The 18,061-nt window shown below is 41.0% G+C and overlaps 1 protein-coding gene across 1 annotated transcript in view; it reads left to right on the top strand.

Annotated features, from left to right (window-relative positions):
* arhgap10 (Rho GTPase activating protein 10) overlaps nucleotides 1–18,061 on the top strand; it is a 42,264-nt gene that overhangs the window by 1,909 nt on the left and 22,294 nt on the right. The window contains exons 2-14 of the mRNA XM_035638271.2: nucleotides 9,426–9,521; nucleotides 9,932–9,993; nucleotides 11,155–11,226; nucleotides 11,442–11,543; nucleotides 12,720–12,830; nucleotides 13,035–13,139; nucleotides 13,727–13,856; nucleotides 14,155–14,261; nucleotides 14,450–14,544; nucleotides 15,178–15,259; nucleotides 15,469–15,511; nucleotides 15,628–15,696; nucleotides 16,292–16,366. Coding sequence (XP_035494164.1) covers nucleotides 9,426–9,521; nucleotides 9,932–9,993; nucleotides 11,155–11,226; nucleotides 11,442–11,543; nucleotides 12,720–12,830; nucleotides 13,035–13,139; nucleotides 13,727–13,856; nucleotides 14,155–14,261; nucleotides 14,450–14,544; nucleotides 15,178–15,259; nucleotides 15,469–15,511; nucleotides 15,628–15,696; nucleotides 16,292–16,366 — 1,149 coding nt within the window. The remainder of the gene's footprint in view (nucleotides 1–9,425; nucleotides 9,522–9,931; nucleotides 9,994–11,154; nucleotides 11,227–11,441; nucleotides 11,544–12,719; nucleotides 12,831–13,034; nucleotides 13,140–13,726; nucleotides 13,857–14,154; nucleotides 14,262–14,449; nucleotides 14,545–15,177; nucleotides 15,260–15,468; nucleotides 15,512–15,627; nucleotides 15,697–16,291; nucleotides 16,367–18,061) is intronic.

The raw sequence follows: 18,061 nt of genomic DNA, 5'->3' as shown, positions 1-18,061 counted from the left end.
CTGTTGGTTTGAGCAAGTCTCGCCATTCTCCTCTGACCTCTGTCAACGTTGCGATTGTTTGCCCCATGACTGCAGCTGATTTGCTTCTTTGTTTCTTTATCACACATTCTTGATAAAGCCTAGATCTACAAATGTGTCTGAAAATCCCATTAGGGCAGTTATTCTTACGTAAAACGTGATGTTTTCAATTTTATTTAAAAATGCTTTTATTCCCCCCATTCCAGTCCTTGAATACTGATTGAGCCCTCTGATGTTGCTGTTCTCAATGGCATTTCATGTCCTTCATTTATAGCTGTTATTGATTGACAGAAAAATAACAAGCAAATATTTTGATAATCGATTAGTCATTTCGGCTACTGTACTTTTCAAGTAAAAACAATAATGTAATGTCAAATAGTTTCTGATTCCAGGCTTTCAAATGAAAATATTTTAAGCTTTTGAAGGCGTCACTCTTTAAAGTTTCGACGGACATTTTAAAACATTTTTTTTATGTTTCATAGGCTAAATGATTACTACATTGATCAATAACAGGTTGCAGGCCTAATATTATTCTATAATTATTTTTGAGTAACTCAAATAAAAAATAAATAGTTATTCACCTGTATCTTACTGTAGGGACATTACCTGTCAGACTTTCTCCATGAGAACCACCACAAAATGATATGCTGACGTCCATGTTGCTTTGTCACGTTGGCATAAACCGATTCGGAGAATCCTCATCTTGTGCGTCATGTTTTATGTAACTGTGGTTAAACTATACATCCCTGTTTAATGAGTCACTTCAAAGTGTGTCCAACACGGTGACATATATCAGACATCCAGTCTGTTGACCATCATTAGGTCTGTGTAGGCCTCTCTCATATGAGAAGAATACTCATGCAGCTTATATGGCTTAGTTACACCAGCTGACTTTGGTACGGAGGGTCAGGGGCTTGATTCCCGGTCAGGGCATGGCTAAATCCTCCTGATATGAGTCAAAAAAATGATTTATTGTAAGTAGTGTTGGACAAAAGTGTCAAGAAAATGAATGTCATGTAAATGTGACGGATATGACTAGGAATGGGGAACTCTGTTCATATACCATTTCTGGGAGTATTGCGAAAATCAGTTTCAGGAAAGAGCTGATGCTCAAGTTCTCATGTACTGACGTTAATGAAGTGCCTATGACTGTTTTTCCCACGATCACATGAGGTGTTTGCTCAGACACAGCACTTTATTGAAATTATATTTACCATGAATGACCCAGCTGTTTTAGATGTTGCCCAGAGGGCAAAAAGGATACATGCCTATTTAGAAAGGGTGTTTCCTATTTTGATATTGGCCTGAGCAGCTGTCAACTGTATGTCTATGAATGACAGCACTCATATTACAGAGAAAAATACTATTGGATAACCACAGGGAACAATTTGAACATTGTTCGCATTACTTACTACTTGTGCCGGTAAAACCAAAGGAAAATCTATATTCTTTAAGACAAGACACATTAATCGCAAACAATTTCAGAACTTTCAATCTGATAATCTAATACATTGTGGAATGGCCATATAGAGATTGAAATCTGTATCTGTAACATCTTCACGATAAAATCCAACAATCAATACTGTAATGGCATTATATTATAAACACTGACAGAAATAATGTTGTTTACAACAAACAATGTAAAGGATTCATGAGTTGCATGATATAGGGCTTTACTTCAGGCTTGACCTCACGGTGATCTGGTGTGGTGTGAGGACAAATTGTTGATCTCCAAATCCCAGTCCATTCTCAGCCTTTCGGCAACTCCCTCCACTCCTACGACCGGGAGGATGTCCCTCGACGGAAAGTCCTTGGTTCGGAGAGGAAACTTTAATGCGGGGCCCCCGGGCCGGGGAGCCATGACATGGAAGTGCCCACTAGAAGAGCAACGTGCAGATGTGCTTCTGTTTCAGAGGGTTTCCTCCACAGGAACTGTGTCCTGTCTATACCCTCTCAACTCCTCCTCACTCTTGTCCCGAGCTAATGTCAGAAAGTATGGACTCCACATTTCTGAAGAGCTTAGTATTTCTATGTAATCTCGCCGTTGCCTGTCAGCAGGTTTCGGTTTATCAGTGCTAAGTACATGCGTGTTCTTTTATTGCTTCCAACGCCGGAAAAGTGAAGCCGAACAGCGTTGCACTGGGGTCAATCAGTCACTTGTTGGCACCAATTGGCTCCAAAAAAAAATAAATCACTTTGTATATATCTTTCCTCACTTTCAGTTCCACTTTGAAATCTCCGGCCATGTGAAGGTCTTTCTCGTTGGCACGCGGGTTTAAGAGTAGCCTGGCACGGCGTGCTTTGGCTCACCGCTGCTCTCTGTAATCACATTACTGATTCTGCCAAAGAGCCACATCACAATCTTTCATTAAAATCGCATTAGTGCAAGACGTGAAGTCATGTGGGAGGAACGCTTTTCTTTCATGTCTCACTCCAGAAAGAACAAGGCCGGCTATAAAAGTGATCGTGTATTGTTGCATGATGGCGGTGCTTTTTGGGACTCCTTTTGTTTTGGTGCATGCAAAAGTAGAGCAGCATTTGAATTCAAATTTTCATAAAAGAAATTACACAGATACAATCATAGATCTGCAATCAGACAAGGCCTTTGTTGACATGATGCCCGTCATCGTAGCTTCACCCTGCGGACTTGTTTTGCGCACCAGGAAGTCATGAATGAAGTAATGCTCTGTGGGCAGGGAGCTGGGGGTGGAGAGAGGCTGCGGGAGGGGATTGGCAGGCAGCCTGTGTCGAGGGCAAAGGTGGGAGCCGAGTGTGGAGCAGGGACCCAGACTGGAAAAGATGGGAGAGTGGAACAGGAAAGGCTGTGGAAGGGCACAGCATGTAAACCCTGCCTGCTCTTCGAGGGGCCTGGACCAGGCAAGTTCCGACCTAAGTGGCACATGTGATGAGAGCGTAGAAATCATAACAAACAACACTCCGACAGCTGCCAATGAATACACTGTGGACATCTTCAGCAGCTGAACCTTGACACGTACATACCTTTTACTGGCTTGTTTTGGGGAAAACTGTTGCCCGTAGCAGCCAGGACACGCAGATCGAAGTTTCCTGCCGGCGAGTGAGAAAAACAAGCTCGGGATCTGGATGTTAATCAGATTAGGTACTAATTTTGAAGTATGGAAATATTTAAGCAAACACTGTTACAGTGTGTTTTGTATATAGAACATTTAAGGCCAAAGTCACAGCGGTCTAAGGTTGTAAGCATAGAAAATAGAAAAAGCTTTCCATAGGAGGAGAAACATACGAAGCAAAATGTGACTTTACTCTAGAGGCAATGCCCATTCAGATTTCAGTCATTGATTGGCCTGCGTTAGTCTGTGCGCACAGCATATAAGTCGTGTGCTTGGATTCATAGTCCCTGCCCTGAGATTTGTACATTTTGCCCTCGGATCTAGTCGCTGAAATAGCTCGGTTTGCTAATGAAGAGTGCTGTAATTACGTTAATAAAATCTGTGGAAAAAAAACACAATATAGCATCTACCCCCCAAATCTTCCACTTGTATGTTTGGTTTACGAGTGAAAGGAACAGTCAATACAGTATAACTCAATGAAATCGGTGTGCCGTCCAATGCACAACACAATATAGTGCGCAGTTGACTTGATCTTAAAACCCTGGAATGTGCACGCTTTAAATTGTCCTCAAGCGAAGTCCTGCCTTTTTCTTAACATCAAGTAATGTAGAAAAGCGATGTTTGAAGAATCCTCAAGAAAACACACTCCTAGTTTGAACTCAATCAGATGGGCGGTTGTCACGAAAGCTGAGATGCAGACAGACCGGCAGAAACTCCTCATTTATAGTTGGAAGATATTTGATCTCCACTGGGAAAAGAAAAAAGATACAGTCAGTCGGTGCAATCCTTGTTAAAACTTTCCAAAGTTATACCCAGCCATAGCCCCTTTAAATTACAGTGAAATTAATTATTAAAATTTTTCTTCCGTTTAATAGTACATTTTGTTTCTGTGACTATATATACATTATACATTGTTTGATTGATAGTAATGAACTCCAAAATGCCTCAACAAAGTAGATGACTAATATTTTCATTATATAATATATTATATAAAATTAAACTAGGGCTGAACCGTTTAGTTGATCAATTAGGTGGCCGACGTAAAATCCACTGATGGCATTTCTTTTTAGTTTTGCAAACTAAACACCAAACATGTTCTAGTATCAGCCTTTCAAATGTAATGGTTATGTGTTGTTATGAAATCAAACACCCGGTGGTTGTTTGGCGAGTTGCTCAGTCTAAAAGCATTTTTGAAACATTTGCTTTTGGAAGTGGTGACTCATATTTTCATTCCTCCTAATTATTCACGTTGTATCCTCTCAACAACTAAAAGATTTTAAATAAGCAATTCATAGACGTATCTGTGAAATAATAAAACCATTGGTGACCTGATATACTTGCATTGTTATTTCTCTTCTCTGGCGATCTGTGGTGCTGCACAGTGGCCAGCGCCCTGTGATCCGGTGACCTCCCCACTGTGTCGTCTCTGTTTTTCTTCCCACCTCTTCTGAGCAGGGGCACTAATATTTATGTCACACAGTTAGTTAGGCATTTTTAACTCCCCCCCCCCCCCGCTGGCCTGTTATATCAGATAGATGTAAGGTGGGGACTGTATGACTCATACTTCAGAATCCAGCAGACTGGGCTCTCTCTGGCTTTCTGCAGATAAACTAGCCAAGTTTGACAGTTCCCAGGTTTGCTCTGAAATGCCTTGCTTTAAAAGGCAAAAAGCAGGAGACTTGGACGTGTGTGTGTGTGTGTGTGTGTGTGTGTGTGTGTGTGTGTGTGTGTGTGTGTGTGTGTGTGTGTGTGTGTGTGTGTGTGTGTGTGTGTGTGTGTGTGTGTGTGTGTGTGTGTGTGTGTGTGTGTGTGTGTGTGTGTGTGTGTGTGTGTGTGTGTGTGTGTGTGTGGTATTTCTAGCTTGCGACAGTCCTTTCCTCTTGGACGTCAGCTATCATTTCAATCTGTTGTGCAGATCTCTCTCCTCTGACACTTTTTGTTTATTGCTCCACTGATTGTATCCATGTTGATCTACGCTGCCGAAACTTCAGTGGACACGGCACAGGAACAAAAAGACGCCGCCGCTGTTTTTTCCCTTCCCCGAATGTTGCCTGACGTTGATAAATGCCGGAGCCTCGTGTAACTGGATCACATTCATTCTTCATGTTTTATGTAATGAAGTCCACGCAGCTTGGCCCCATATATTCTCATATTAACTGTCCACCCTGCAGTGAGTTAAACATGCATGCGGCCTGTGTAATCGGATTGGGGATGGGTGTGATTTGAGCGCCACGCTCACATGTGGCTCTAATAAGGAGACTGCAAATCTATCCATTGACATCACTGTTCATGGAGTACACGCATTCATGTTTGCAGAGATCTGGGCCCCCATGTTCTCTTTGCAAAATAAAGAATACTGAAATCTTTATTCTTTAACCCAAACAAAGTATAGTAAAATATTCCTGTTGATTATGATCTGCAGTAGAACAGTACTCGAATACTGTGGAACCTTGAGGGAATGCTTGAAAGACATGGATTTTGTCACAGTGGCATCAGCTTGTCGTTATCTTTTACGAGACAGTGACATTGGATCCTGCCCGGACCTTACGTCACGTCAGGCGCATTGTAGTGTGTTGAGGCTCTGTTAAGGTGTGTCAAGGTTCAGTGCAATGTTGCCAAAACACGTTTTTTTTACTATCTGAACTTTCCACCCAAATTCATGTGTATTTTGATTTATTTGAAGTCCAGCAGTTGACCAACAAATACTCCGTAAGGGTCACTGATTACCCAACATAATAGGGCTTCATTCTTATCTGGTGTGCAGGTGGAAAATGTAAAAACGTAAAATAATCAGAGGGAATAGACCGATAGAGAGACGCAGGGTGAGAATAAAATCAAATGAATAGAAAACATGTGCAACTGCTCAACTACAAAAGGGTTTAGGAGGGATTTAAAAAAAAATAGAAGTCATCTTCCCCGCATTCCTCTGGCAGATTGATCAAAGCATAGAGGCTCTTCAGATAATGGCTCCATAGTTTGGGCAGCGGTTATCGAATATTATTTTTACCTAAAAAATGCTTGCCACCTGCTGGAGGTTTAAAGCAGGTGGAGTCTTTTTTTTTTCATGGTGATAAGCAGTTAGTAAATAGCGTTGGAAGAAGGAGAGCACCAAACAGGAGAAAAGCAAGAAAAAGGTTTTCTCAGTTCCGAGGTGAGACGCGGCTTCTCCCTGCTCAAGGCCTGTACCTTTATTACACTGTGCACTTTAAAAAAACACGATCAGTTGGGCTCAGCTCAAAACCAATAAAGGTGTGAGATTCTGGATCCAGTGAAATGTATCTACCTTGTGTTTTGGTCGCCATCCTGCTTGCTGGACTGCAGGACTTGATAGACTAAAATCAAAGAAGTTGTTGTTGCTGAGAACTGAGAAGTGTCGGCTGAACCACGGTGACCAGACTCACCTTTTATGGACTTGCACCGGACTGGACTGGATTCTTACTGACTGTGGGGCTTAGATTCCCTCTAGATTTACAGACACTTAACAGAAAATTGCCACGCTAGGCATACAAGTGTTTCTGACCAGAATAATGGCCCGACAGGCTTATATTGGCCATACTTTTATTTTGGAAATATTTCCTTGCACCCATACTTGCACAGCTCATCCGCTTGTGTTTACATCAGTTGGACGTCACCTATGCGACGGAAAGATTTTAGCCAAAACGGGAAAACCCTTTTCATATATTAGTAGTGGATAAGTAATATGAGCTGCAGCTTTATTTTCTCTGGTTGACACGCGTTTATAATATAACTTGTCCAGTCTAAACTATTGTGTAACAAATTCCTGCAGTAACTCTCAACTGATTATGAGCTGACAACGATAACTCATCCGTTCGGACCTCACCGAAATACCGAATAGAGAGAGGAGTCTGAGTCAGAGGATTTTCCAAGAACAAGAACCTCTCTTTCCTTGATTAATAGGCTAGTGATAGGTCTATTTAGTGTCCTGTGGAAGTTCACAAACCAAGAAATGAGCTATTAGCCTCTCTTTTCTTTTGTTTTGCTCACTTCCATTAGGATGTATTATCTAAATTCCTTTGTACAGATAAGAAATGACTTATTTCCATGTGCTTGTGTACATTTTCATTTCTTTTGCTGTTTTGACTTTGGATTTCTTTAAGAACAACAATTACCCCACCCGCAAGAAAAGAAAGAACATTTCCTCCAGGTTCTATTTAAGGACGCAAACAATTATAAATACTGCAATTCACACAGGCGGCCCCATTGTCTGGTGTAGATCCCTGAGCTTCCTGTAGTTCAACAACGTGGAGAAACTGGCCAGAGGAGTAAACGACAGGTGTTTAGTTTGACCAATATTTCCACGTGTTCTTTGGTATTGTAGGAATTTGAGATGGAGCTGAAGAGCAACCAGCAGTAGGATTTCAAACAGTTTGAAATAAACTATTGACGCAGAAGCTTACACTCTTTGTACCATGCAGGCTCAGGCTGACACTGTCTAGCACCGCTCACGTGTCTGGGTTTGTACTCCAACTGTTGATCTAATCCACAGAAAGTGTACACACACTGCTCAGAGAACGTTGGGGTGTGTATAAGCAGCAGGATAACCATGAGTAGAAAAATAACTGAATATAAAAAAAGTGATGGTGTTGGATTTCCCCCAACAATATATATTTTAATACAAAGGTCCAGGTAATTGTAAATGAGCATCCAGAATATGGGGTGGCATCTGCTGTCTTTACCAAAGCCTGAGTCAGCAATAGCAAAAACCTATTTTGGGGGTCATGGATACTGTAGCCGTGTGGACTAAGATGCAGATCATTTTACTGCAACATCTCCGCTTTAAATCTGTTTAGGGATCTTTGTTGCGTATCTCTCCTCTTTCTCCCACAGTCTGTTGTTTTCTGTCTGTTTCCACTGTGTATCATAAAAAATTTTTTTTTTAAATTTTGAAATGCATAAGAGCAGGCAGTTCGCCCGGGAAGGAGAGAGAGCGAGGCAAAGAGCACAGCACACAGTTCTACAATGAAAGAACGGCGCAAAACACAAAGTTCAAGATCTTTTATGTTCTTATGAGAGTGTAAAAGGATTTTGGTTACGTTATGAAACTGTGGCAGGACAATTTAGACTCTTTGTTGAAGGAAGAGTATTTCAGGGGATTGTTTCCTACGGAGTCCCAGCTATCTGCCAACGCTAATGACACTGCTCCTCAGTATACTGCTTATAGCTGCAGTCTATAAATACCCTCGCTGCATTCTGTAATGTTTCCCTTAGGGCCAGTCATGGGTCAGAGATCCCACCTCGGGGAATCTCCTCAAAGTTTGAAAATAGATTTATGTTTGCTGCGTTTTTACTGATGTGTAGTGGTGGAGGGCGGACTAGGCCACCTCTGGAATAGTTTTAATTCAGATTCAGGAGCATTTTTTTTCGATTTATGTAGAGCTGACATGGGTAAGTGCTCTCTGTCAGAGCGTTGTTGAGGCTCTCCTGAGGTTTGGCCGGCCAATGGTCGGGCTATGTCATTGTCAAGGTTTCGGTCAATTATTGCTAGCCCTCCCATTGGAGAATACTTGTCCCACAACTGTGCACATAAGATGGGTGGAGCATTACGTGTATATTATTACATTGTATTGTTTTAGTAATATTGTCAGCAATTCTACAGATGAATATATTATGCTCTAAATTGCACATTGCACTGTCAATACTAAGGGATTTCTGTTAGAAAGTAAATTGACAATAGCCTTTATTACTGTAAATCCTTAGCCTTTTGCGTATTAAATTCCCAAAAAGCTAAGTACCATCTTTTATATGGAAAATAAAGAAATGGATAAGAAATTTCACTTATACCGAACAGCCCAAGTTTATATGTTACCAGCATCTTTCTGTGACTATCCAGCATTTGAGTTTTATTCTATATTGGTTATATCGGTTGCCCCGCCCTGTTTCTTTTCCTCTTTATTTGTTTAAGCTATTACTTACATACAGATGATTAAATATAGTTGTCTCTTTATTTTCTCTCACATTTTATTTTGTGGGACCTGCCCACTTGGTAGACAGGGGTTTGATGTGCAACAGGATGTAAGAGACTGAAGTTAAACAGGATGTTTGCAAAGTGTTAACTGTGTGCGATGCATCAGACCTACTTTTCAAGACAGCCATCTGGAGTTAATTTTTAATAATTAGTTCCTCAGGACAGTATTGTTATAACATAGATGCATTCTATGTAGTCTAAACATATTTCTTCAGAAAAATATATTCATTTGGTAGATCTTGGAAAACATACAACATAATCATGGTCAGCATTCCGCTGTCTTTTCAATTCACTGCTTCATATGATTTTTAACATTTTACATTTTCTTTCAGAGCTTGGTATGGCACAGAAAAAATTTGCCCAGTGCCTGGGAGAATTTCAGTTTGAGTACATCGGAGATGCCAAGACAGATGATGAGAAATGTATTGGTAAGTGTGGGTTTGCCTCCTCGTGTGATGGAAACTAACCACTCGTTTTGTAACCACCAAACAGACATGCTCTATAAATGTTTGTTTATGGTTCTCTCTCTACCAGCAAATTAAAAGCAGTTTTTTGGTTTGCACACAACTGATAGTCATAATGTGTGTGTGTGTGTGTGTGTGTGTGTGTGTGTGTGTGTGTGTGTGTGTGTGTGTGTGTGTGTGTGTGTGTGTGTGTGTGTGTGTGTGTGTGTGTGTGTGTGTGTGTGTGTGTGTGTGTGTGTGTGTGTGTGTGTGTGTGTGAGAGAGTGTGAGAGAGTGTGTGTGTGAGAGTGTGAGTGTGAGAGTGAGTGAGAGACAGAGAGGGGGGCAGAGTGTAGTGATTTGATTTTTGAGTTGTTTTTTTCTTTTTTTTTCAGATGAGTCTTTGCAAGAATTCTCCATATTTCTTAAGAACCTAGAAGAGCAAAGGGAGCTGATGGTGAGGACAACCAGTCAGAACCTGCTTGAAAGCCAGGGAAAATACCTGTTTGTGTCTGTGTCTGTGTCTGTGTGTCTATGCGTGAGTGTATGTGGTGTATGTGACTGTCTTTATGTTTGTACTCTGCTTATATCCAACCTGTGTCCAGCCTACACCTATCACTGCCCATATTTGGTACTTGCCTCTGTTAAATGTCTGGCCCAGTCATCCGCCCGGGATCCAGACAGGCACTCATAATATGATTTTCTCCACTGAACTGCACAGCAACAGTATCCATCAGGCAGCGCAAACCAGTTCCCTAGCGGGTGTGTTAGTATTGATAGTGTTTGCTCCCCTCGTACCCGTCTAAGGGTCACAGCACCTCCCTGGGAGTGGCTTCAGAGTGGACAGGAGTGCATATCCTCGTTAGTACGCTCAAGCTTTAAATACCGAGAGAGATTGCAGAAGCTACCACCTACTACTATCAGCTCATTCAGCTATACCACCGCAAAACTCCGGTAGCGTTGTGAAAGTTGCTCATTTGTAAACCACAGAACTCACAAGCAGAATATGAATATAAAGGAAGTAACAGCATTTTTTAAAAGGACAATGACTGTTTGTTATAAACCCTGAAGTGTTTGTGTGACACACTATGTGATATAGTGGGATATTAAAGATAGAAATAGAGAAATGTGCCTAAAACATTCAGCTTCTTTGGACTGTGTGTGAGACTTTTTCATAAACAGCAGCTCTCTTGTAATATCTGTCTGTAGTGTCTGAGGTTAGGGAGTGGACGCCGGTAGATGACTGTTTCAGTGCTAGACTCAGACCATAATGGTAAACACGCTGCTCAGCATACTGGGATGACATCACAGTGCAAAGTAAGGAAAAGTAGGGTGGGCATGCAGGCACAGACATGTCCTGCAGTAGCAGAAACACAGGAGGAATGAATTGACAAGACTGTATTATGAAAAACATACTTTAAGTTAAATAGTTATGTAATTTTCATCAATCAACAGGCGGCACCTCCAGAGGCTAAGGAGCTGTGTTTAGCTGCAACCTTTCAATGGAAACAGCAAATACTTAAGCCAGGAAATGTTGGGTCACATGAAATATCAATGGCGTCTGTCACTGAGTTGAGCAATTATTATATGATATGTTATGGCTTCTGTGTTTGCCTAGACGAGAAACATCACAGAAACTTTAATGAAACCCCTGGAGAAGTTCAGGAAAGACCATCTCGGTACAGTAAGGGTAATGTATGATGGTTTATTTCCTCTACCCAATTTGTTTTGTATAGCTTTAAGCTGATTTGTTTGTATGCTTGGTCAACTGGTCTAACATATTTTACTGTTGGCTGCTAATAACATATGGATTGTACTAAGCCCATGGCTTTGACTCCTTTGTCCCCATCAATGATCTAATATTTTGTTCATTTTCTTTCACTTCCTACACTGCACTTTCTCAAGGCGGAAAGGAAGAAGTATGAGAAGGAGACGGAGAAATACTACAGTTCTCTGGAAAAGCTTCTGAACATGTCTGCTAAGAAGAAAGAGCCACAGCTACAAGAGGTATTTATCCTTGACTGAACTCTGACAGTTATGTACAACTGTGACTGCAGAAATGATAGAAACAGATATTTTGTTTAGTTTGAGAATCCCGGCTTTGGTTTTTTTTCTTTTGTGCCACGGGGAAGAGCCTCACTGCAAAGCCTCTTGGACCATGTGAGTTTCCACTGACGTGCCTTGCAGCAACAGTTTGCCTGGCTCGTTTCTAAAGGAAATGTGTGCTCACTTGTACTGTACTACAAAGCCCTGCTGTAGTTTGTAAAATAGGCCATGCTGCAGTACCGTGAGATGATTTTTTTTTAAATTAGTTTCTGTCTTCTTGGTCTTTGTTCCATGTGGCCATGTAAGGCTCACCCACACGTTGTATACACCAAGCAGAAAGGGCACTTGAGACTGTTGACGTTAAGGATGCAGGCTGCTCAGACGGTTCCCTGTGACTCTTGTGACACAAGGGTCTGTGGTACCAACATATACCTGAATACCTGAATACCCCATAAAGTCAAGAACTTATATATATAAGTATAATCTTATATTATGAAATGATCTTACTCATTTTAAAAGTAGTTGACATGTAGTATGCAAATATATTATTTGAAACTGAATACATTCACCGTATACATTTCGTTTACAATGTTTATATTTCTTCTATTTTTCATATTTCCTTGTTTACACTGCATGTTAACTTATTTATTACTATTTTTTACTGATGTGTCAATGTTTACTATGCCCTCTGCTTCTGTAACATGGCAAATTTACCCGTAGTGAGACCAACAATAATTCAGTTTGTGTTACATTGTAAATTTTGGTTATATGCTGTCATGTGTAGTTTTTTGCTATATTCCAAACACTTTCAACCATGCTTGTAGTTCTGCATTAGAACAGCCAGTGGTTACTGTTGTTCCCCTCGCGGTGAGAAGGAATCAAATTCACCAGCTGCGGGGGCTTTTGTGATTCGCTGATTTTGTCACTTTGGGCCCATGTACCGTAAATTAACTTGGCTTGAGTAACATCATTTTTTGATTTTACCAACTGGTGTAAGCCTTCCATGAGATTTTAATGCTATACCAAGAAAAACTCCCAAATTGCACAGTATCATAAAGACCATGATGGTTATTTCTTTGCTTCTCTGCATCTGTCTGTCACTATAATCATCGCGGTGTTTGTTCTCCACCTCCTCAGGCAGACGGCCAGGTGGAAACAATGAGGCAGCACTTTCAGGAGGAGTCACTGGACTATGTGTGCAAACTGCAGGAGATTCAGGAGAGAAAGAAGTTTGAGTGTGTGGAGCCGGTGAGTGGCTGACATATGTGGCACGTCAGCGATGATGTGGCTGGGTATAAGCGATTGGTTTAGGTTTCTGTCTTACTTGAAACAATTCCCTCATCACTTGTGACTTAGCCACAAAGTGTTTTTATTACGAGTTTCTCTTTCACCTGCTGCCTCTTTCAATTTGCATTTCTCATCTGTTTCTTTCTGTTTTGTGATTTCTTTTAGATGCTGGCCTTCTTTCAGACAGTCTTCACGTTTTATCACCAGGGCTTCGAACTTGCCAAGGACTTTGATCACTATAAAAGAGCGCTGCAGATCAATATTCAGAATGTAAGAAATACTATAGTGTTACTATTATATTTACAATTGGGATAGTGATGATTCTTAACATGACAGCAAATGCCTGTATGCTGTTTGTGTATTATTGTTCAATCCTCAGAACAGAAAAGAAGAATGAATGACATCTTAAAAACATTTTGACGACTAAGTGGCAGAAAGACCCCTAAATGAATTGTGGCTAACATGTTAACAAATCATTTCCTTCTTAACACAGCCACTACACCTCAAAACAAAGCACCATGGGCCATTGGAGTCATCTCTCTATCTATTTGTCATAATTCCTTTTTTGTCTAGATTTGGCTACCAACCTCTGATAAAAATACCTGGTTCTGCTTAATGTTTTAATTTTTTTTCAGCTGTCATAAAAGTCTCAGTTTCAGTCTTAAGCCTTCAGTCTTAGGTTACTAATGTTCATCTGGCCCATTTCTTGGAAATGCTGTAGGGGTTTCAAGGGGAAGCTCATCAGTTTTGATTGGCAGTGGCCTCTCATTAAGAAGGTCATCCCACCCTAATCTCTGAGCATCATGAGGTGACTTCCTGGAATGGGCGTTTGCTTTTTCTTTCTTTTTTCCCCCCAGACAAGGAATCGATTTGAGGGCGCACGGTCAGAGGTGTATGAGCTAATGAAGAGGATCAGGGAGACACCGCAAGAATACAGACAAACCAGCCCTATCAGTTGTGAAGGCTACCTCTATGTACAGGAAAAACGTGAGACCTTTGTATGGTTTAAATGTGTTTTACTATAGGTTTTAATATTTCTCCCATTCATAACACACAGTGACCGTACAGGGAGGGAACATGTAATTGCAAAAACTTCATTAAAAACATCTGCCAATATACACACTGTAATAGACAGAGGAGGGGTTTCTTCAGTTTCCTGTAGATGCATACAGTACATGTGTAAATGGACTTGTTTAAAAACCTTCCTTTTCCTGCATAAGTAAAAGTAATTGTTATCATACTAACGGTGTTGAATGCCAGTGTCACGTGTGTGTTGTTTTTCCAGGGCCACCACCCTTCGGTTCAAGTTGGGTCAAACGCTATTGCACATTTGTCAAAGAGCAGAAGATCCTGCACATGGTGACCTTTGACCACAGATCTGGTGGGAAGATTGTGAGTAGTCATGGAACACAATGCAGTTGGTTGATAGTGCCACACAGTTGATATGATCTTGTGATTACATTCGATATGCAGTCTTTCATTTTTTCAGATTGACGTGAGATTCAAATGTTTATTTTTTTTAATCACTCCAATATTTTTAATAATAAAGATTATTTCTTGATATATTCGATTTTTTTCAGGGTGAGACGGAGTCTGTCACACTCAAATCTTGTCTCCGCAAAACGACTGACATGTTGGACAGGAGGTTTTGCCTAGACCTCGACATAACCGATCGGTACGTGAAGTAAAAAATTAAAAATAAAAATTAACTTTTGATTGTTTGTACACATGTGCCCGGTCCATAGTGGCCACAGACAGATTGTCTGCTGTGGTATTCCTCACTTACAATTTTTGCTGACGATATCGGCACCAAACAATTGAAGTTTGTCGCTCTGAGTTTTGGATTGCAGGGGGCAGGGCAGCAGGATTTGTGTTGGAGAATGGCCCTCACACACTTAGCTTTGAGAATTAGTCACACCCTGCTCTGCCCTCCTGTAATAGATATCTCATTTTGTCACCCAACTCAACTCTGCCCTGCCCCTTTTCTGTAGTATTAATAGAAAAGCAATACCCCAGAATCAGTATGGACATTCGAGTCCACACATCCCAGTTTGACTGTGATGAGTAACTTGATATCCATCTGGTCCCACATGATTGTAGCTGTCATAAACCAGCTGGGATGACCAATTGGGTTCATATGTATAGCTGCAAATCCAAAGGTGCATGTGCCCTCGTCAGTGAGGGATTTTTTCATGTCAAAGAATGCTAAGCACATTTGATACTTTATTTTGACACCGACATCGCCAGTGTATTACCATGCTGACCTTAAGGCTTTGCCTATTGCTAATATGCTTTGGCTCTCTCCCAGGCCGGGGCTGGTGCTAACAGTACAGGCCCTGTCAGAGGATGACCATAAGTTCTGGATGCAGGCCATGGGTGGGAAGGAACCTGTGAGTCAGCTGCCTCTCATGTGTCATCATCTACCACTCACACCCAGTTCATGAAGCCTCACTGTATTTAGTTAAACTGCCATCTTTTTAGTTTAGTATATTCTACATACTTGTGTTTTAATTCATATCACAAGTATATATCTGCAAGTAAATATACTTGATTAGCTTTTCTTAATCTATAAACACGTTTAATTTTTTTCCTTTAACAGGTTGGACACTACCTTGGAAGAACTTATTCTAAAGAAAGAGGGAGTAAGTATACAACTCTACCACACCTTTTTGGTGTATTACAGGATATCATCATTTAAGTTAAACAAGATGCTTCACCACATTTGAAAGAAGGTTGTTTTTTTCCCCTCCCCCTGCAGTTGATGCGCAGCTGGATGAACTGGGTCTGAGTTTTGTGAAGAGCTCCATCAGCGCCATAGAGACGAGAGGTGAGCCTCAGATATGAAAACATATTTAAAATCTTTACAGAGAGAATTTAAAGGTGATTTAAACATAGAAAAATTTTACATGAGAAATGGTGGATAGTTAAAAGGTAACCAGGGTGCAGAGTCTTCATTTGTACACAAGGTGGCAGACATGCTCCAATTTTGCAGCGAAAGGCTGACTGGCAGGGACTGAAGATGATCAATGGCTCTTTGCATTATGGCACTAAAATTCTTATTAATTTGCTTCATTCTTCAAATGCTCATCTGACATCTTTTGAGCCAAAACATCAGTTTGAGTCTTGTACCTCTTAACAAATGCTTATCTATGGAAATTGTTATCTATTATTGAACAGGGTTTGAATTGCATTGACGTTCTTGTAACTGCTGCATAGGTTTTACACACAGGGTTGTCGTGTAATACGTGTAGTATAATCTGTCTTAATTCTTTATGATTTCTCACTATTTCATTGTTTGTTTTTGTTTGCCATTGCTTTTATTTTTTATAGTCGAGCTTGGCTTTTTGTTTTCCCTGTAAAGCATTTTGCAACTTAGACGAGAAAATCGCCATGAATTAATTATTACTATTATTACTTTTCAGGTATTAATGACCAGGGCCTGTATAGAGTTGTCGGGGTAAGCTCCAAGGTCCAGAAGCTCCTCTCATTAATGATTGGTAAGATAAAGTCCCTTCTTTTCTTCTTCCTCTGGAAAATGTATTACCACACAAAGAAGTGTTTTTCGGTTAAAGCTGAATAAAGTTAAAATTTTAATTTATATGCTACTGCACTATCTCTGTGATATTAGGTTTCCCCTTGTTAGTCGAATGTGCTGATGAAATGGATGTGTCTGTTGGGGGCGATATTAAAAAGATAGTGACTGGCAATCAGCCCATGACTCAGCCTATCTCTACCATGTCTCTCTGAAGTGCAACAAGTGCCTGCGTGTGTCTTTGCCTCACGTCCATCCAGTTTTACATCTGCCCGGCAACCCGAAAGGGTCCCTCCCATCCACGCGCTTGCACTTTCTGACGACTAAGCCGGCCTCTCGCTTTGCTCACAGCTGGACTCAGTCTACCATTTGGCTTTCTCCATTTCCTTTATGCCTCGCACTTGTCCTGGAAGCCTTTCACTCAAGTCCTTTTCCTATAGATCTTTTCGTCTGTGCTGTCCATTTCTCCCTGTCTGCTCTCTGGTTTCCTGCCGTCTCCAGCAGACATCAGCTCAATTTCCAATCTGTGTTCAGAATCACAACAAACTCAGGCAGCCACCAGCCTGCCTCAGCTTCCTCTCCTAAACCTTCTAGCTACCCAACCTGCTGACTCATGTAAAAGACACCGATGCAGCACGTTAGAGCAAATTTTAGTTTACTGATCTACCATATAGAATACATGGGAATATTGCTGAGCAGAATGTAACTTATATTTAATCACTGGAATGACTATTATAATGGTGGAGGTTGTACTTCTACTACACAAACAAATGCATTCACAAACATTTCTTGCATACAACCGTTCACGGTGTGTGGGTGAATCAAGCATTAAACCCTGAAGAAAGAGTTTGGATTCCTCCCACTCCTCCTCCTTTTCATCTCTCACCCACCAACGTGGCCAGGGTCCAATCGGAGCGGACAGAGTGATAGAGAATGAGACTACCATCACATTACAGTACAAACAAAGGGAGTGTCAGACAACAATATAACAGGAAGAAGCCACTGACCGATCTGTTGTACAGTATGTGGAAGGGGAATTTGTTGTGTGGTGTGGGTGGGGATATGACTGTAATAGTTGCTGAACTCAAGGTTTTAGTTCTATAGATATAATTGCAGAGTGAGGCAAATTTGAGGAACGCTGTGAGATATATGAGAGCTACTGAACACATTCCTCATTTTCAGGGTTTAAGGCAGAAATGACCGTGTATTAAACACTGGATTTTATGGTCCAAACACAGTGGACCATTTACTCAAGAGAGCAGGTTTATGTTGCTTCTAACCTCTGTGAGATATTGATGGCCTCAAAAGGTTAGGTCACTCAAATTACCCACTGTGTGCTTGCCTTTTTGAGTTGAGGATCCAAACATTCAAGTGTAGAGATTGTCATATGATGATTTTGCTGATTTTGCAGTTTCTGCTTCACCAAACGTTTTTATTTCAGACTCATCTAGTTTATCTTTTGAATTGGTAATCGTTTTACCTCTGACAAAAAAAATCATTAAAGAAAACTTTCCCTTGGTTTGCACTGTTGCCTCACGGCAAGAAGGCTCTGTCTCTGCATGTTCTCCCCGTGCCACCCCGGGTTTTTCTCTGGGTTCCCCCGGCTTCTCTTCACAGTCCAAAGACATGCAGGTTAACTGGCGACCCTAAATCGCCTGTA

Source organism: Scophthalmus maximus, chromosome 8 (assembly GCF_022379125.1).
Source record: "Scophthalmus maximus strain ysfricsl-2021 chromosome 8, ASM2237912v1, whole genome shotgun sequence".
Lineage (NCBI taxonomy): Eukaryota > Metazoa > Chordata > Actinopteri > Pleuronectiformes > Scophthalmidae > Scophthalmus > Scophthalmus maximus.
Note: the sequence above shows the minus strand (reverse complement) of the source record. Positions and strands in the feature narration are given on the sequence as shown.